The sequence below is a fragment of the Oryctolagus cuniculus genome, chromosome 15, assembly GCF_051225735.1.
Source record: "Oryctolagus cuniculus isolate XC-2025 breed Fujian yellow rabbit chromosome 15, ASM5122573v1, whole genome shotgun sequence".
Lineage (NCBI taxonomy): Eukaryota > Metazoa > Chordata > Mammalia > Lagomorpha > Leporidae > Oryctolagus > Oryctolagus cuniculus.
Window position 1 is genome coordinate 77,098,280 of NC_142881.1, and position 20,512 is coordinate 77,118,791.

At 42.7% G+C, this 20,512-nt stretch overlaps 1 protein-coding gene across 3 annotated transcripts in view; it reads right to left on the bottom strand.

Moving 5' to 3' along the window:
* Positions 1 to 18,670, bottom strand: part of LOC149122085 (glutamate receptor ionotropic, delta-1-like) — a 37,436-nt gene extending 18,766 nt beyond the window's left edge. Inside the window, exons 1-2 of one of the 3 annotated variants that reach the window (XM_089313751.1) lie at positions 14,385 to 14,432; positions 14,094 to 14,314 (exon numbers count right to left, since the gene is read on the bottom strand). In XM_089313751.1, the coding sequence (XP_089169877.1) occupies positions 14,094 to 14,117 (24 nt within the window). In that variant the 5' untranslated portion in view covers positions 14,118 to 14,314; positions 14,385 to 14,432. Of the gene's footprint in view, positions 1 to 14,093; positions 14,315 to 14,384; positions 14,505 to 18,464 lie in introns of those variants that run through there. The other 2 variants (XM_089313752.1, XM_089313750.1) reach the window with 2 other exon arrangements.
* Positions 18,671 to 20,512: the final 1,842 nt, after the last annotated feature.

The window sequence follows — 20,512 nt, forward strand, 5'->3', positions numbered from 1 at the left end:
CAGACAACTGTAATAATAAGCAGACAATTTAAACATCTGTTTGAAGAATGAACTTTCCCTTTGTCCCAACTGAACATTTCTTCCAGGTAGTGCTCTTGATGGACAGAAGGAAAAAACAAATACCTCAGACCACATGTCACTGGAGTGTGCAAGCTCCAACTTAGGAACCTTTCTTACTTTGTTACTTTTTAAGTTCATATTGTGAAATATATCTCATGCACAAATGTTACAAACATTAGATATGAAGAATAAAGTGATTTTGATGCGCCTTTTATCAAACTAAGAAATAAAATGCTACCCACATCTAGGTTGGAAGTCTCCCTGTCCAATGTTTACTCCCTACTCACCAGAAGTGATCTGTCATGCTATGATTTATGCATGTAACACAAATAGCATATTGCTTAGTCTTGCATGTTTTGTGTATGCTAAGCTCCATGCATTCCTACTACAATTGTGTCTTAACATAGTGGTCCTCAAACTGTGTGTATCAGAATCTCTTGGGGAACTTGAGAAAATTAGAGATCAAGTCCTGTTCCATTTCACCAAGCAGAGACTGTTCTTAAACTCCCCAGATAATCCCAAGACTCAACAATGCTGAAAACACTGATTTAACACCAAGTTTTTATGATTTATGCATAGTGTTGGGTGCAGCTCTAGCTTATTGATTTGCAGAGTTGTACACCACAATTTTGTATTAGATGACCAGTGCCACAATTGATTTGATCACCATTTGGATGCTTTGTTTGATTGCTACTGCAAAGTTTCTTTCTTGTATATGTGTCATGGTGTTCTTTCATAAGAACTTTTCTAGAGTGTACATCTAGAATTAGGATTCTTTGAAAAGAGAATGTACAGATGTCCAATTATAAATAATGCCAAATTTGCAAAGAAATTAGGCCAACTTGCATGGTAGACATTTCTGATCTTCTGTCTCCCTGCCTACAACTGATGACTTCCTAAAATCTGCCAGTCTGATGAGTATCAACTGGAACATTGTTAGGTTTTACTTCTTTGCTTCTCTAATTTTTCACAGAGTTGAATATCTTTCATATATTTATGCATCATTTATATTTCCTTTACTGAACTTACGTTTGTAGTTCATTTCCATTGGGTTGGGTCTCTTGCATACTGATTTGTGGGATTTTTCTTTTTATTCCAAATACTAAGTCTTTGCCACCGTCTCCAGGCACTGGAATGGGTGGCAGAAATGGCCTGGAGACCATCTCACTTGGCTCACTCTTCATAGAGAGGCTTGCTTTGCAGTTCCTTTGCAGGACCACGTCAGGTGCATTCGTGTCACGGGAGGGTGTCTATGCTCTATTTTTAGGTCAATTACAGAAGGACTATGTCTATTCCTCCTTGTATTTTGCCTATATTTTCTTTATATATCTCGAGGGTTTTTAAAATTAATTGCACACAATCTTAGAATTAGCTCCTTGCCCAAATGAACCTTTTATCATTCTGCAGGTAATCTCTCAATTTCTAGTAATCCATGTAGTAATCCATTTCTAGTCTATTATGTCTGATATTATACCAACTTTATTTTGATTAATTTCTTTCCATTTTCCCCATCTCTTTGCTGTCAGTCTTTCTCCAAATTGGGACTGCTAAAAACAAAATATACTAAATAATTTTATATCTATATTTGATGCTTTAGAAGAAATAGCAATCTATTTCTATTGATTATAATTTACATAATTAACTGGATCTTTACCACATTATTCACATTACATATTTTGCTGTTTTTTCCTTCTTCCTTTTTCATTTTCCCCTTGGAATGAATTTTTCCCATTTTAACTTTTACCCTCCTTCAGAAGTTACATTCTCTAGGTTTTCCTTTCACTGATTATCCTAGATATCTTAATATCTGGTGTGATGGCTGAATAATGCCTCCAAAGATATTCCAGGCCTTATTCTAGAGGCAATGAGTATTATATTACACAACAAGCAACAAAGTTTCAAGTTAATCAGTGTGTTCACTCTTCTGCAATGTTTTCTCCCAATCACCATCATCCCAACTATTGATGCACCAACAGCACATAGCACATAGCACTTTATTTCCTTTGGCCTCCTATTATGCATTATTTCCATTGTTTAGTTAATTTTTATCAATTCAACCAATATTTGTCAATGTATTGGTCAGATTTTTTTTTTCTGGAACTCAAACCTTGCATCTGGGGCCACTGTCCTTCTCCCAGAGGTCTGTTGATGACAAACATGGTTTTGTTTCCAGAGAATGTCTTGATTTAGTCTTATTCTCAAAAGCCACAATTATAAGTTGAGTACTATGCTCTCTTTAGCACATGGAAAGTAGCAGGACACAGTCTTCAGGCTCCTACTGTTGTCCAGTGTTCTAGTTTCCTACGGTTGTAATAAAAAATTATCACAAAGTTAGAGGCTTAGGATAACAGTTTTATTCTGTTACATTTCTGCAGGTCAGAAGTCCAAAGTCAGTCTTGCTGGACTGCAGTTAGGGTGTTGGGAAAGATGCAGTTGCTGAACCATTCCCTACCTCTTCCAGCATCTGGTGGCTGCTGTAGTCCCTGGCAGTGGGCATCACTCCAACCTCTGCCTTCAAGTTGCATCACCATTTGCTCCTTTGTGTAGTCACACCTTCCTCTGCTCTTCCTTATGAAGATGCTTGAGGCTGCATTTAGGGCTCATCCAGATCATCTAACGTAGTCTCTCATCTCAAGATTATTAACTTCATGGCACCTGCAAAATCCCTTTGGCAGTGTAATGGAGCACTCATCAGTTCCAGGATTAGGCCTGAGATATCTTTAGAGGCCATTATTCAACCAGCACATCCAGATATTAGAAATCCTTCAACTGGGGCCAGCACTGTGCTGTAGTAGGTTAAGCTTCCGCCTGCAATGCCAGCATCCCCTATTGATGCCAATTTGAGTCCCGGCTGCTCCACTTCTGATCCAGCTCTCTGCTAATGGCCTGGAAAGCAATGGGAGATGGCCCAAGTGCCTGGGGTCCTGCACTCACATGGGAGACCCAGAAGAAGCTCCTGGCTCCTGGTTTTGGATCAGCCCCACTCTGGCTATTGAGGCCATCTGGGGAGTGAAACAGAAGATGGAAGATCCCCCCCCCCCCACGTGTGTGTGTGTAACTCTGCCTCTCAAATAAATCTTAAAAAAAAGAAAAACCTTTATGTGTTATTCCTCTGTAGATGGTCTAGCCTTTCTCTGATGTACTATAGGTTTTTCTTTGTCTCTGGTCTTCCTTCCTCCCTCCCTCCCTCCCTTCCCTCCTCCCCTCCTCCCTTCCCTTCTCCCTTCCTTCCTTCCCTCCTTCCTTCCCTCATTTTCCTTAAAACTTCCATGAGCATTCTCTGAAATCTCAGTTGCATTCACTCTACTTCATTGACTCTTCAAGCTTAATTCCACCATCTCCCTTTAGTTGCTGTAAATTAAGTTCTCCATTTAGGCTTTTAGACACCACAGGTGGTATAAAGTAGGGGCACAAACCTACATCAAGTTTATCAGTTCTGAAGAAAATCCTCCCCACCATGCAACTCTGAAGTCAACATAGGAAACTCTCCTTGCTTCACCTTTTTGCATAGTATATTCACTTCTCATTAATCCATACATGGAGGATGCAAGTTTCCAGCTTGAGGAAATTTCTCTTTGGTTCCATGTGTATTTAGTTTTTAGACTTAATCTCTTATTTCCTATTCCTCACTTAGATGTAGAATGAATATTCAAGTTTTCCACAGTTTGGCCAACACATTCAAGGTAGAAATTAGATTTGAAGCCTGCATATACTGAGAATATCTTAATTCATCATATATCTGGCCTCTCTGGATGTTACATTTGACAGCTTCTATTTTAAAATTTTTTTAAAAAATATTCCCACTTCTTTGGGTCCTTTCCCTTTGGGGAGTGCCATTCAGGCTTAGTATTCTTTCACGAAGCATACTGCTAATCCTATTGTATAAAATTTGAGTTCTTTAGCCCATGACCCTGTTCTTTTTCTGGGACACACAGCCTGTCTCTGAAATCATTCCCAGTTGTCCTGGCTGTGGGACTGATGAACCTTAGGTGTCACATACCACTTAGATTGACCTCCTGTAAATGTTTTCTCCTATGTTCACTGGTGTTAACAATAGAAATAGGGCTTTGTATGAAAGGCCCAAGAGAAGCATGAGTCACCTCCTCCACTGGGCCAGATGCAAACTGTACTCTTGGATCATCTCACTGTTGTGGATGGCAGAAGGCAAATATTCTGCAAATTCCACCCCATTTTGTTGTTGCTTTAGAAATCTGCCCCCATGAACTTCTGTTATCTTCCCCCTCCTACAATCTAGTAGGTTCCACCCAACAGTCCTGCTCACTCAAGACAGAATTCCACTGAGAGACAAAATTGTGGACCATTGCAAAGGAGTCACCTTTAGAAACAGTCAACACTGAGTAACTAGAGCACTTATTGACAATGGAATTGGAGTAGGCCAATGGCAAAATACCCACAGATCGCACTCCCTTTTCAATGCTGTAAGTATTTATCTGCAGTCAGCTAATAAGAATATTGTATCCACTAAAACAAGCAGGGAAGAAATGAGGGATGGGGTTTCCAGGTAACATCACATTCTTCTCACCATCATCAGAAAGAGTAAAAAAAAGAAAAAGATTCATTTGTGCCCTGTAGCACACTTAAAGGAAGATGTCTATGAATACAATATAATGTGAGAAATCGCTTCATGCACAGAATAATAAAAACGCTCCCTGCCTCTAATTCTCCACTAATACTGCACACCGAAGCTTAGAACATCTGCATTTTGAGTCAAATACATTATTAGGAAATCTCTACAAGTCTCTACTTCACTGACAAAGGGTTAAGATCAAAGAAAACTGAGAATTACTCTAAAGAAAAGCCAACCCCCACCTTCTCCCAGAAGGCACATACTTAATTCACTGATGGCAAGCAAAATTGTGCTTCTATAGAGCACAGAAAGGGAAGAGAATGAGATTTGACTGCTGCTGTTCAGAGGGAAGGGAACATGGGACTGCAGCCAGCGTCTCTGGTTGACTTTAGCAGGGCTGGTGGCTGTCGTTAATGCAATGGCCACGAGCATGTGTGTACTCTCCCCTGGAGACAGCCCACAGGCTGTATCCAATTTTCAAAGAAGCCTTTAGACCAAAAAAGAAAAAAAAAATAGGCCATGAACAACTGATATGGAGGCTAGTAACGGTGTTTCAAGTGCTCCTTGTTGCTAACTAGAAGAATAAACACGATGACAGTGTCAGCAGGGTAACTGGGAGACACAGGAGTTTCGGCATCTGTCAGACTCCACTGTTCCTTTACTTCTACTCAGGTCTCCGATGTCATAACAAAAAAAACCAAAGAGACTCTGAGAAGCGACAGCATTTATACAATGGACTATTATGCAACTCTAAAATGTGACTGTATAAAACTGAAGCATTGCATTATTACCTGTACAAATGTGCATCACAGAGTGAGCAGAAACAGAAAAGACGGGTGGCACAGTGGTTAAGACGCCACTTTGGACACCAGCATCATGTACTGCACCACCAGGTTTCAGCTCCAGCTCTGCTTCTTATTCCAGTTTCCTGACAATGTGCACACTACGAGGCTCATGGAGTTGGGACCCTGACACCCACAGGGGATATCCAGATTGAGTTCTGAGCTCCTGGCTTTGTTGCGGCCCAGCCCTGGCTGTTGACAGCATTTGGGGAGTGAACCAGCAGCGATGGAAGATATCTCTCTCTCTCTCTCTCTCTCTCTCTCTCTCTCTTTCTCTCTGCCTTTCAAATATAAATAAATAATCAAATACATAATTTTTAAAGCACATGAGATGAAATGCCTTATAAAATACAGTACATTTGCAGAGATGGGTTACCTTAACAAATGTTGAGATGTGATGGACACCTGCTGACTTCAGGAGAGCAGTGGCCACCAGGGGAACGGAGGGAGACAACCTGCCTGCCAGCCTCACCCCTCTTCTCCAATGCTGGCGTAGCCTCTGTGTGCCCTTCCCTCCAATACGGGCCTCCATGGGAGGCGACCCTAGACTCTGAATACGAGGTGCATCCTGCTTGGGACAGGGCCATCCTCTCTGGTCCTACTGCTTTAGGCAGTTTGGGGAGAGGCTGAGAATCCCTTTAATGGTTGAGATCTGAGAAGGCTCTCCTTGACAGACTCTGAGAAGGTTTGCATATTCTTTTTCATTTATATATAAGATGTATTTGTTTGTTTGGAAGGCAGAGTTACAGAGAGAGAGGGAGAGTTGGAGAGACAGAGGTCTTCTAATCGCCAGTTTGGTTCACTCGCCAAACAGTCTCAACAGCTGGGGATTTATGGGCCAGGCTGAAGCCAGCAGCCTCACCCAGGTCTCCCATGTGGGTGGCAGGGGCCCAAGCACTTGGGCCATCTTCTGCTGCTTACCCAGGTGCAGGGAGCTGGATCGGAAGCAGAGCAGCTGGGACTCCAATTGGTGCTTTGATATTGGATGTGGGTGTTGCAGGCGGTGGCTTAACCAGCGTGCAACAGCACCAGTCTGGTTTGCTCATTCTTAACACCTCAAAGAGGCAGCACCCTTCTGCCCCTGGAGGTCTGAGTCATGGGCAGATTCCACTCGGGCAGGTCCCTGACACTGCAGAGGGCAGGAGTGGTGAGCAAGCTACTTAACGCCTGAGTCATACTTCCCTGAAGCCCCATAACCTATCTCTGTGCCTTCTCAAAGGCGAGATCATAAATTCTGAGACTGTTCAGGGGGATCTGATTCAGCAAATTCTCTTACTCTAGTCCAGAGTATCCTGACAGACACAGAATTAATGGGAGCTGTAACGGAACATCAAGGAGATCCCCATTGTACCTGCAATGGTCAATTTCTTAACATTTGAGGTCTTAAACACGGCACAGCTTGCAGGGTGGACATGTGGGTGCTGGTTTTATCACTCTCTGGGTCTTTAATGCTTCTTAGAAATATTGTTTAAAAAAACCACTGCAGAGGTCTCACTGCAAGCTGCATTGAGTAGCAAAGAGAAGAAATTTTTATGAGAAGAAAATTTTAAAATAGCAGTTATAATTATAAAGATCTCTTTTTTCTAAATATAGATTTGGACAAAACGGATGCACAACTCATGCATAAATATGTTGTTTTCTGATCTTTAAGACTCCAGTAAAATTTCTCAGCCTTCTGATATCAGAGAGGATTTTATTAAACATTTATATACATCTCTAATTTTATATAAGGCTGTGTAATCACATTATTAGTCATTTCCTTTTATTCCTTGGAAGGACCTAGATCTATCAAACATCTGTGTGATATCAGCATGACTCCATCTCTAGAGAAATAATAAAGTTTATTTCCTTCCTAAAAAACCATGGTATCAGTAATCTAAAGTTAATGATAGTAGCGAAACTTCAGACAAGGTTGGCTTGGGGAAGCTGAGAAAATAGAAGGATGCAATAAAATCGAGCTGGAAGCAGGACTCCCAGTAAGTCCACAGGGTTTTCACAATATCAGCAGCATTCTGGCCCCCACGGAGTGCTCAGGCCACAGTGGGCAAAGACTTGCAAGAGATGATGCTTGTCCCAGTGAGGGACAGAGGGTGGAAGGACACAGTCGAAGCCTGGACAGGTGATGGCGAGAGGCTGTCCTGACCAGAGATGTTGTACCCTGCCCCATGAGCTGTCCCTTAAGGCTCCCGGGATATGCATGGGTCTCTTCAAGTTACTTGGGACCTTCTTCTCTCCCCATGTGGGGGTCACGATGTGGCAGTACCAGCATCATCTGGGAGCTTGCTGGGGATAAACAATCTCCCCAGACCCACTGAATCAGAGTCTGTCCTGTAACAAGATTCCCGGGGAATGAAAGCCTTGGTCTAGGTAGTGACAAGAGCATAAGATGGAGAGCCAGAGGGATTTGGGTCCCACTGCTGTCTTCTCCCCTCCTGACTGTGTAACAGGGTACGGAATTTCTCTGAGTGTTGTCTGCCAATAGAATCCCAGTCCTTTCTGGCGGGGGTTCTGATATAATGCAGTGGCTTTAAATCAGTGGATACAATGGGTGGAGCAGAGTTTTGCAACAAGTGCCCCTTATCCTTGTCACTCAACAGCTTAAGCTCTTTCTACAGCCTTTGAAGGCAGCACTGACTTTGAAGGCTTTCTCTGCCCCTGCTGTCAGCAGCTGCTCCTGCAGCCTCCTCCACACCCCCCACCCCGAGGGATCCCAAGGATGATCACCCCAACCTGCATCATCCCCTTTCTGCTCCTCACCTCCAAGAGATCCCAGGAGCTTTCACTCTCTCTTCTGCTGAGACGCCACACCAGGACTCAACCATAAATAAAATGGGCCACTGTCAGGAAGCAGTGCAGCTTTCTTTATTTTTGTCAATGACACAGATGGATTCTGCTCACAGGATGGCCAGCATTCTGCCCGACCTTCAACCTGGTCTGCCCAGGCTACAGGTGACATAGCTTTCCCCATGCCACCTCGTGCATCAATATCCATTTCTACGACTTGGCCCTGGAAGGACCACCTACAGTGGCCAGCTCACCCCACCCACTAGACACTGGCACTTGGCCAAGGTCACAGGTGTCTCCCCAGGCTCTCTGCTCAGTTCTGGGTTTACCAGAAGGCTCTTCCAAAGAAAGCCACCAATGGCTCTTTTTTTTTTTTTTTTTTTTTTTTTTTTTTGACAGGCAGAGTGGACAGTGAGAGAGAGACAGAGAGAGAAAGGTCTTCCTTTGCCGCTGGTTCACCCTCCAATGGCCGCCGCTGCAGCCGGCGCACCGCACTGATCCTGGCAGGAGCCAGGAGCCAGGTGCTTTTCCTGGTCTCCCATGGGGTGCAGGGCCCAAGCACCTGGGCCATCCTCCACTGCACTCCCTGGCCATAGCAGAGAGCTGGCCTGGAAGAGGGGCAACCGGGACAGAATCCGGCACCCCAACCGGGACTAGAACCCGGTGTGCCGGCGCCGCAAGGTGGAGGATTAGCCTATTGAGCCACGGCGCCGGCCCACCAATGGCTCTTTTATTCCATTTTACTGAATTGCACTTGTGCATGGGTGCCTGTAAAAGTCCACAGAAAACGGGTGTGAAGAAGCAGCTCTGAACGGATGACACAAATTTTTTGCACTAAACTTATCTTCCCCCTGAACTTTTGAAGTACCATCATAGTTCATCACATTTTATTCTATTTGATCTCAAGCCCAAGGTGGACACTTGCCCTCCAAGGAGCCAAGTGACCCATACAAGTCCCCAGCATTTCGTAAGAGCAGTCACTGAAGCTCCTGTGGCTGCCAGATTATTTGCAGATGGTGGACAGCCTTGGGGGCTGTCAGAGAGATTGATCCACCTTCTCTGAGTACTTTCTCTTTGCCTGTGGTTCTTATTATCTCCTTTGTCTCTCCCTCTTTCCCCTCCACCTTCTGTATTCCTCCTGCCTCCACCAACTCAGCAGGGTCTCAGTCCTAACCTCCCCATCTCACTGTGGTTCCCCTTTATTCCAATGGACTCAGACTATGCAGATCAAAGCAATTCCCCAAGTTGCAACTTTGGAATTAAAAGAAAAATTCCAAAAATTTATTTTGCAATAGATTAAACTGAGAAATGAAGCTGAAGGATACCTTTTTTGGTGAAAAAAACCCTGAAATCTATGCAGTTTTTTCATAATATGCGATTTTCCACGAACTTGTTGAGCTGTCCACAGACAAGTGTAATTCAATGGGATCTCAAGCGCAGTGATGCTAATCTTGCATTCACTTTTTCAGGTGCAATGTTCTGAACATATGTTCCAAGTTGGATCTGAAATATACACTTTTGCAGGTCTTTGTCTTGGTTTTAAAGCACTTAAAAAAAACTGGCTAAAGATAGCTTTGGGGCTAGCCCTGTAGCCTAGCAGGTAAAGTTGCTGCCTGCAATGCCAGCATCCATATGGGTACTGGTTCAAGACCTGGCTGCTCCACTTTCAATCCAGGTCTCTGCTGTGGGCTGGGAAAGCAGCAGAAGATGGCCCAAGTTCTTGGACCCCTGCACATGCGTGGGAGACCCGGAAAAAGTTCCTGGCTCCTGGCTTTGGTTTCGTACAGCTCTGGCCATTGAGACCATTTGGAGAGTGAACCAGCAGATGGAAAATCTCTCTCTCTCTCTCTCTCTCTCTCTCTCTCTCTCTACCTCTCCTTCTATCTCTTTGTAACTCTGCCTTTCAAGGAAATAAATAAATCTTAAAAACAAAAAAGATAATTTTGCCTGGTGGGGGGGGGGGAGGCACAGGGCAAAGCCAGCCAGGGCATGGGAGGGCAGGATGTTCTCCAGGTGTCAGGACTCTGCTCCTGCAGGTAGAGAAGGAGCCCCTCCCTCAAGACCTCAGCACCCTCCCCAGGACTTGGGGCTCAAGAGTGCCACACATGGAAATTGCACTCGTTCACATCCCAAATCCGGATGGCTCCTCTGGTCCTTTATGGACAGCTCACCGTCTGGTTCAGTTCATGCAGTTCGGTGAATTCTCAGTGCTCCCTCCGCCTTGAACCAGAAGGAAACTGCAAGTGCAAATCCCTCTCCCCAGCTATGCTGGAGTGGAACCCAAACCCCCAAACCAGATCCTGGATGGGGCAGAGAGCATCTCTCCCTCTGCTGGCTCCCCAGGGCTGCACACTCTGCCTGGAAGAGCTCATGAGGAAGAAAGCAAGGAAGGGAGGAAAGAGTAGTGGAGGGAGAGCAGCAGGTCAGAGTCTCTCACACGGGGAGCCTCAAAAATTTTAATATTTAAAACTAGGACCTACGTAACGATCTCCATAAAACAAGCCGATGCCTTTCATTCTGTTATTAAATTTTTAAAAGCTGGTTGGCTCCTTTAATTTGCAGCTTACTCCCCAGGCAGATATTCAAACAGAAAAATAAATATAAAGCAGCTGATCCTTCACAGCACTCATTTGCTTGCTTGTTACAAACCATTTTAATTATTTTGTTTGCAATACCTATTTGTTTGTCTCAGGGGAATATTTAAATCCACTTCTATTTGTGCGCAACTGTCCCTACCACCAGGAAAATGAGACCTTATGTCTCACATTAACACTTCATGGTTTTTTACCCCCAAGGAGCTGAAGGAAAATCATAAATTTTAATTGCATTTGTATTTTAAAATCCTGAAACATTTTCCCTACCCTCCCAAATTTCCAAAGGCAAATAAAAAGTAAAATTGTGTGGCCTGGCACACTGGAGTGGGGAGGTTCTGAGGTTGACAGCCCAGGGTTGAATACATCAAAGTGTTGACATCTGAACAAGACCGAGCTGTGTAGACTCAAGCGTAAAGATCAGAAAGCACAAATCCAAAGGATAAATGAGTACAGCATGGTAATTAAGACTGTCAATAATAGCCATGAAGAATTAGTAGAGCTGAATTTACACACCACCTTTAATTTAAAAAACAAACAAAATATATGATACTGTAGTTTTCAGACATTGAGCCACACACAGAGCTGGACACTGATGTCTCAAAGAAAAACAAGTGAGGTGATCCCAAGCCTCTGCTTAGACAGAATCTCCAGGTGGAAGCACCGGAAAAGGAAAACTCAGAGTGTCTAATGACTATCATGAGCTGAGGAGAGACTTTACAGATTTAGGAGGCCTGCAGTTAAAGTTCATAACTCTGAACACCAGCGAAGAGAGAGCTACACAGAAAAATCCCTCTGGAAATCTTTAGAAAGTTCTCGTTCAGTCTTTACTTGAGCACTGATTAGCACATAGGTGTGAGAAAACACTATGAGTCCAGGCAAAGAGCTATCTGGAAGAAGCAGGTGCAGCAAGCCCCAGTGGTGGGTCAAATCAGCAACAGACCAAAGAGATCTGCCTACAAAGCCCTCAGAGCAAGTCTTAAAAAAACTCCAGAGCAACTTAACTGTGTCCTAGGTGGGTAAACATTCAAAGGACTAAAATTAATCAAGTATCCAACTACATTAAGTGACAATGTCTACCATCTAATCAAAAATTACCAGGCATGCAGAGAAGCAGCGACTACAACTCAGAGTGAAGAGACAAATCAATCTATAGAAGCAGACCCAGAAATGACACAGATGGAAGAATTAGCAGGGTAGGACACTGAAATAGATATTATAAATACAATACATACCATATGGTCAGGAAGATAAAGGAAAATGTGCATGACAGGGGAAGAAATAGAAAACAAACATTTAACTTCTACAAATACACACTGTTTTAGATGTAAAATATACTGAATGAAAGTAATAGCAGATGAGATATTGTGGAAGTAAAGCCAATGAACTGGAAAGTACTGCAACAGAGAATGACAGCAAGGAAAACACTGGGGAAAATCATGAGGGCATTAGTGAGAATGCGACAACTGCAAGAATTCTAACTTAGATGTCACTGAAGTCCATGAAGGAAAGAGACAGAGAACACTACTCGGATAAGTAATGAGCAAAACTTTTCTGAGTTTATGAGAACCACAGGACATAAACAAAGAACATAAACAAAGAAAGACAAAGAAAAATCTTACAAGCAACCAGAAGAAAAAGGCTCAATATTCTGGGAGAAACAGAAACCAAAAACAATCTCTTAAGATCTCTTAAGTGTGGGGGAAATATATCTCACTAGAGTTCTATACATAATTAAAAGAAGGCAAAAGAGAGACTTTTTCAGCAAATCAGAAAGAAGAGAATTCATCTCTCACACATGAGATCTGTAAGGCACTCAGACAAAACAGAACACCTTCTTGAAAAACACAAGCTACCAAACTACCACATCCCTTAGAAAGAGACAGGCAGCCTAAAGAGTCCCGCATCTTCTGCCAGAAGTGACCCAGTGGTGTATTTTGAGAACTTACTTGGCCTTAGTATTGCCATGATGCCAGGGCCTAGTCTCCATCTACAAAGGGCACTAAGTGAAAAACCCGAAGTAGGTCAACTGATGAACTTGCTTAGCAGTTCTTGCACCCTTGACTCAACTATGCAACTGCAGGAGGCTCCTTATAAGTTCTCTCTCAATGTCAGTTGTTGGAATTCCTCAGAACAAACGGATTTTGGTGCCTCCACAGCGTAACCTCCCCCTCCCCATCCTACCTGCTCAGTAACCCCCAACGTCCCCCTGGCCCTGCAACATTAGGCATTGCATCAAAATTAGATTGTGCCTCTTGACTTGCTCAACCAATAAGAAACTAGGGGAAAGGGTCTTAGAGATAAAAGGAACAGAGCTATTGAAAGCAATGACTGCTTCCACCTGCTGGTCACCATGCTTGAAATTGGTTATCAATAAACTCCTCACTTTCTGCTTCCTTCATATTTCTTTATTTTTCTTTCTTTTTTTTTTTTGACAGGCAGAGTGGACAGTGAGATAGAGAGATAGAGAGAAAGGTCTTCCTTTTCCATTGGTTCACCCCCCCAATGGCCGCTGCGGCTGGCACACTGTGGCCAGCGCACCGCGCTGATCCAAAGCCAGGAGCCGGGTGCTTCTCCTGGTCTCCCATGTGGGTGCAGGGCACAGGACCTAGGCCACCCTCCACTGCACTCCTGGGCCACAGCAGAGACCTGGACTGGAAGAGGGGCAACCGGGACAGAATCTGGGGCCCCGACCAGGACTAGAACCCGGTGTGCCAGCGCCACAGGCAGAGGATTAGCCTATTGAGCCACGGTGACGGCCCTGCCTTCTCTTCCAATTTAGCTTCCTGCTAATGCACCTGAGGAGGCAGCAGAAGATGGTCAAGTGCTTGGCTCCCTGCCACCCAAGCTGCAGACCAGGATGGAGTTCCTGGCTTCAACCTGGCCCAGACCTGGCTATTGTAGCCATTTGGGGAGTGAACCAGCAGAGAGAAGTGCTCTCTTGTTCTCTCCATTTCTCTCCACCCCCACCCCCCCACCTCTCTCATAAATAAACAAAAACATCCTAGAGAAAAAATAAAGCCAAAATAAAATACCTTATGTAGTTTTTACCTAAAATACTTCTTCTAATTCAATAAAAGGACAAAAGCACCATGATCAGGTATGTTTGGGGCCAGTCTATAAGGTTGATTTTACATCTGAAAATAATTCAATATACTTCTATGGGTTGACAGAATCAAAATGATGTGATCATTTCAATAGATGAATAAAGAGACTTGGAGGACCTACCGGGAGAGCAAGGTTGCCCACCATGTGGAAGCCGAGCCACGGGAGCCACCAGACTCGCCGGACCCACCGGACCCGCTGGAGCTGCAGAGTCTGCGCACCAGCGCTGGAAGGGGAGGTGAGCTAAAAACCTCTCGGTAACCCGAGACATTGGCGGGGAAAGTCAGAAAGAGCCTGCAGAGAACAAGGCCTGAAACCCCATTGGGGAAAGTTCACCAGGCTGGCTGGAGGAGAGAAAAAAATCGAATAAATAAGGGGAACGGGCACGGACATTTAGCCTCTCTCTCCACTCACCTTACAAAGCCGAACAAGACAAAGGGCAGGCGCCATTTTACGTAAGTAAAGCGGTGCCCGCCATTTTGCATATGTAAAGCAGTGCCCATCATTAGCCAAGCAGAAAAACCTGACTCTGGTAAGCAGAATACCCACAGGGGCCAGATTTCACACATCAACTACTCTCAATTCCACTCAGCTGTGTGGAATTACTTCCCAACTGAGTCAAAAAAAAAAAAGAGAGAGAGAGAGAGAGCGAACGAGAGAACAATCAGGGTGAATCACCTTTGGCACACCCTTAACCCTGTAGAACCAGAGCTCTCTGGCCACACCCATCACAGCCTCTAAGGATCCATCAAAAGCAGACAGTCCTCTTAATCTAGAGTCACAGTATAACGAGAGAAAAAAAACAAAGAATATCTCTAATATGCCAAACAAACACAAAAGCCGAGGTTACAAGAACAAGGAAGACACTATGACTCCCCCAAATGAAACAGACACCCCAATTCAAGATTATGAAGATGATGAGATAGAAGAAATGCAAGAAGCAGATCTCAAAAAATTGATAAGAACATTAAGAAGTTCTAAAAAACAAATTCTCAAACTACAGAAATCCTTAATGGACAAGATAGAAAATCTCTCTCGTGAAAATGAAATATTAAAGAGGAATCAAAATGAAATGAAACAACTTGTGGAAAATGAAACTGTGATAGTGACGAGAAATCATAATGAAATGAAGAATTCAGTAGATCAAATGCCAAACACATTAAAGAGCCTTAAAAACAGAATGGGTGAAGCAGAAGAGAGAATATCAGACTTAGAAGACAGAGCACAGGAAAATATACAATCAAACCAAAGAAAAGAAGAGGAAATTAGAAATCTAAAAAAATATTGTTGGGAATCTTCAGGATACTATTAAAAAAAACAACATTCGGGTTCTAGGAGTTCCTGAAGGCATGGAGAGGGAGAAAGGATTAGAAGGCCTTTTTAGTGAGATATTAGCAGAAAATTTCCCGGGTTTGGAGAAGGACAGAGACATCCTAGTACAGGAAGCTCATAGAACTCCTAATAAACATGACCAAAAGAGATCCTCACCACGACACGTTGTAATTAAACTCACCACAGTGAAACATAAAGAAAAGATCCTAAAATGTGCAAGAGAGAAACCTCAGATTACTCTCAGAGGATCTCCAATCAGACTCACAGCTGACTTCTCATCAGAAACCCTACAAGCTAGGAGGAAATGGCGAGATATAGCCCCGGTACTGAGAGAGAAAAACTGCCAGCCCAGAATATTATATCCTGCCAAGCTCTCATTTGTGAATGAAGGTGAAATAAAGACCTTTCACAACGAACAGAAATTCAAAGAATTTGTCACCACTCCTCCAGCCCTACAAAAGATGTTTAAAGATGTTTTACACACAGAAACACAGAAACACGATCATCAATATGAAAGAAGGTAAATGAAGGAAATCTCACACCAAAAGATCACAGGAAGTTCAAAACATATATCAGAAAATATCTTTGGCAAATGGCAGGGCAAAGCTACTACTTAGCAATAGTCACACTGAACATTAATGGCCTGAACTGTCTAGTTAAAAGACACCGATTGGCTGATTGGGTAAAGGAACAAAACCCATCTATTTGCTGCTTACAAGAAACACATCTTTCCAATAAAGATGCATACAGGCTGAAAGTGAAAGGCTGGAAAAAGATATACCATGCCAACAGAAATGAAAAAAGAGCTGGCGTAGCCATCTTAATATCGGACAACACAAACTTTACCACAAAAACTGCTAGGAGAGACAAAGAGGGGCACTATATAATGATTAAGGGATCAATTCAACAGGAAGATATAACGATTATCAATGTATATGCACCTAATTACAGGGCACCGGTTTATTTAAAAGATTTGTTAAGGGACTTAAAGGGAGACTTAGACCCCAATACAATAGTACTGGGGGACTTCAATACTCCACTCTCAGAAATAGACAGATCAACAGGACAGAAGATCAACAAGGAGACAGTAGATTTAAACGACACTATAGCCCAAATGGATCTAACAGATATCTACAGAACTTTTCATCCTACACATAAAGCATTTACATTCTTCTCAGCAGTGCATGGAACCTTATCTAGGATTGACCACATACTAGGTCATAAAGCAAGTCTCAGCAAATTCCAAAGAATTAGAATCATACCATGCAGCTTCTCAGACCATAAAGGAATGAAGTTGGAAATTAGCAACTCAGGAATCCCCAGAGCTTATGCAAACGCATGGAGATTGAACAACATGCTCCTGAATGAACAATGGGTCATAGAAGAAATTAAAAGAGAAATCAAAAATTTTCTGGAAGTAAATGAGGATAACAGCACAACATACCAAAACTTATGGGATATAGCAAAAGCAGTGTTAAGAGGAAAGTTTATATCAATAGGTGCCTATATCAAGAAATTGGAAAGGCACAAAATAGATGAGCTTTCACTGCATCTCAAGGATCTAGAAAATCTGCAGCAAACCAGACCCAAATCTAGTAGGAGAAGAGAAATAATTAAAATCAGAGAAGAAATCAACAGGATTGAATCCAAAAAAAATTACAAAAAATCAGCCAAACAAGGAGCTGGTTTTTTGAAAAAATAAACAAAATTGACACCCCATTAGGTACCAGCAAAGACTTCTTGGAAAATACCCCAGAAGCACAGGCAGTCAAAACCAAAATTAACATTTGGGATTGCATCAAATTGAGAAGTTTCTGTACTTCAAAAGATACAGTCAGGAAAGTGAAGAGGCAACTGACAGAATGGGAAAAAATATTTGCAAACTATGCAACAGATAAAGGGTTGATAACCAGAATGTGCAAAGAAATCAAGAAACTCCACAACATCAAAACAAACAACCCACTTAAGAGATGGGCCAAGGACCTCAATAGACATTGTTCACAAGAAGAACTCCAAATGGCCAAACAGACACATGAAAAAAAATGTTCAAGATCACTAGCAATCAGGGAAATGCAAATCAAAACCACAATGAGGTTTCACCTCACCCCAGTTAGAATGGCTCACATTCAGAAATCTACCAACAATAGATGCTGGAGAGGATGTGGGGAAAAAGGGACACTAACCCACTGTTGGTGGGAATGCAAACTGGTTAAGCCACTATGGAAGTCAGTCTGGAGATTCCTCAGAAACCTGAATATAACCCTACCATTCAACCCAGCCATCCCACTCCTTGGAATTTACCCAAAGGAAATTAAATTGGCAAACAAAAAAGCTGTCTGCACCTTAATGTTTATTGCAGCTCAATTCACAATAGCTAAGACCTGGAACCAACCCAAATGCCCATCAACAGTAGACTGGATAAAGAAATTATGGGACATGTACTCTAGAATACTATACAGCAGTTAAAAACAATGAAACCCGGTCATTTGCAACAAGATGGAGGAATTTGGAAAACATCATGCTGAGTGAATTAAGCCAGTCCCAAAGGGACAAATATCATATGTTCTCCCTGATCGGCTACAACTAACTGAGCACCAAAGGGGAAACTTATTGAAGTGAAATTGACACTATGAGAAACAGTGACTTGATCAGCTCTTGTCCTGACTGTTGATGTACAATGTAATACTTTATCCATTTTAGTATTTTTTTTTGTTCTAGTACTATTGGTTGAACTCTGTCATTAACACACAATTATTCTTAGGTGTTTAAATTTTAACTGAAAAGTGATCCCTGTTAGGAATTTGGAAAGCATTATGCTGAGTGAAATAAGCCAGTCCCAAAGGGACAAATATCATGTTCTCCCTGACCGGTGACAACTAACTGAGCACCAAAAAGAAAACCTGTTAAAGTGAAATGAACACTATGAGAAACAGTGACTTGGTCAGCCCTTGTCCTGACTGTTGATGAACAACTTAATACGTTATCCCTCTTAGTATTTTTTGTTTGTTTGTTCTACTTAATACTTTTGGTTGAATACTGTAATCAATACACAGTTATTCTCAAGTGTTGAAACTTAACTGAAAAGTGATTGCTGTTAAATATAAGAGTGGGAATAAGAGAGGGAAGAGATGTGCAATTCAGGACATGCTCAAGCTGACTTACCTCAAATGGTAGATTAGAAACATACCAGGGGATTCCAATTCAATCCTGTGGGGAGCAACTCGGACTAGACTAAGTTACTGGAATTAAGACTTATTCTATGCATCTGCTCTCCCACAATATGGCGCTGGGAGAGGAGTAAACAGCTTCTACGCAGCTGCCTCCAGTTTGACCAATGACCTGCAGGAGCTGATCCTGCTCCTGATTGGAGGAGAGCAGCGTACTCGGCGTGTGGGTAGCAGAGTTGGGATTGGTGGAAGAGGACTATAAAGGAGGAGAGAGACAACATGCACCAGGAACATCTATCTGAAGGAACACCTGAGGAACATCTGAGCAGCCCCCGTGAGAGCCAGCTGGCGGTGTGCCACTCCCCCGCGGAAGTGGGGAAAGTGGCAGGGGGGCCCACCCCTCCATGGAGGTGGAAGGATCGGCAGCCAACCTGGGAAGAACCAGCAGCAAACCCGGGAAGGGCCGAGCAGACAAAAGAACAGCGCAGGGTCCTGTGTCGTTCCTCCGCGAAGAGGGGGAGCGACAAATCCCATCAAGGTGGCATGTACCAATGCCATCTCACTAGTCCCGGTGATCAATTTCTGTTCACAGTTCATCATAATGATAGGACTAAGAGCCAAAGGGAGCACATATACAAGAATAGTGCCTGCAAATACTAGCTGATAGAATAAAAAAGGGAGAGAACGATCCAACATGGTAAGCAAGATACACAGCAGACCCATAGAATGGCAGATGTCCTAAACAGCACTCTGGCCTCAGAATCAGCCCTTAAGGGACGCAGATCTGGCTGAAAAGCCAATGAGAGTATTTCAGGCATGGAAAGCCAAAACACTCTGGCAAAAACAAAAACAAAAAACAAAACCTAAATGAAAGATCTCCGCGAGTGAGATCCCAGTGAAAAGAACAGGTCATCAAAGAAGGAGGTACCTTTCTCGGAAGGGAGGAGAGAACTTCCACTTTGACTACAACCTTGTCTAAATATGATCAGAGTTGGTGAACTCAAAAGGCTTCCATAGCCTTGGCAACTCATGACAAGAACCTAGGGTGATTACTGATGCCATAAACAAGAGTGTCAATTTGTTAAGTCAACAACAGGAGTCACTGTGCACTTACTCCTCATGTAGGATCTCTGTTCTTAGTGTGCTGTACATTGTGATTTAATGCTATAACTAGTACTCAAACAGTATTTTTCACTTTGTGTTTCTATGTGGGTGCAAACTGTTGAAATCTTTACTTAATATATGCTAAACTGATCTTCTGTATATAAAGAGAATTGAAAATGAATCTTTATGTGAATGGAAGGGCGAAGGGAGAGGGAAAGGGGAGGGTTGCGGGTGGGAGGGAAGTTATGGGGGGTGGGAGCCATTGTAATCCATAGGCTGTACTTTGGAAATTTATATTCATTAAATAAAAGTTAAAAAAAAATGCTGGAGAAGCTTCCCAGACTGGCTAACTATAATGCTATAATAATAAAGACGCATGGAAAATAGTAGGGAGACTTCTTTAAAACCTGGAAACAGAATTTATATTGCCCAGCAATCCCACTACTGGATATATACCCAAAAGACATGAACACATTCTCTCAAAGAGATACCTGTTCCACCATGCTTATAGCAGCACTGTTTACAACAGACAAACCAAGGTGTCCACCATCAGATGGATAAAGGAAATGTATATAACACAATGGGATAATATTCAGCTACAAAAAAGAATGGAATTCTATCATTTGCATCAAAATGGTTAAAACTGGATGACATCCTGTAGAATTGAATGAGCTGAACACAGACACACAAACACTGCCTGTTCTCCCTTATACAAGGGGAATAAAATAAAGACTAACAAAGGATATGCCTGTGTCTGTAAGTTTTGCTGCAGATACTGTTTTGTCAAACTGTGTTTTAAATCTGTGTGAAACAAGTTGTTAAGAATTATATACTACTATAGTTTCAATGATTTTGACGATTTTAAGATTTACTTTATGTGATTAAAGTTGAACATCTTTTCACTTGATTATTGTTTATAGCGCTTGCCTATTTTCCTGC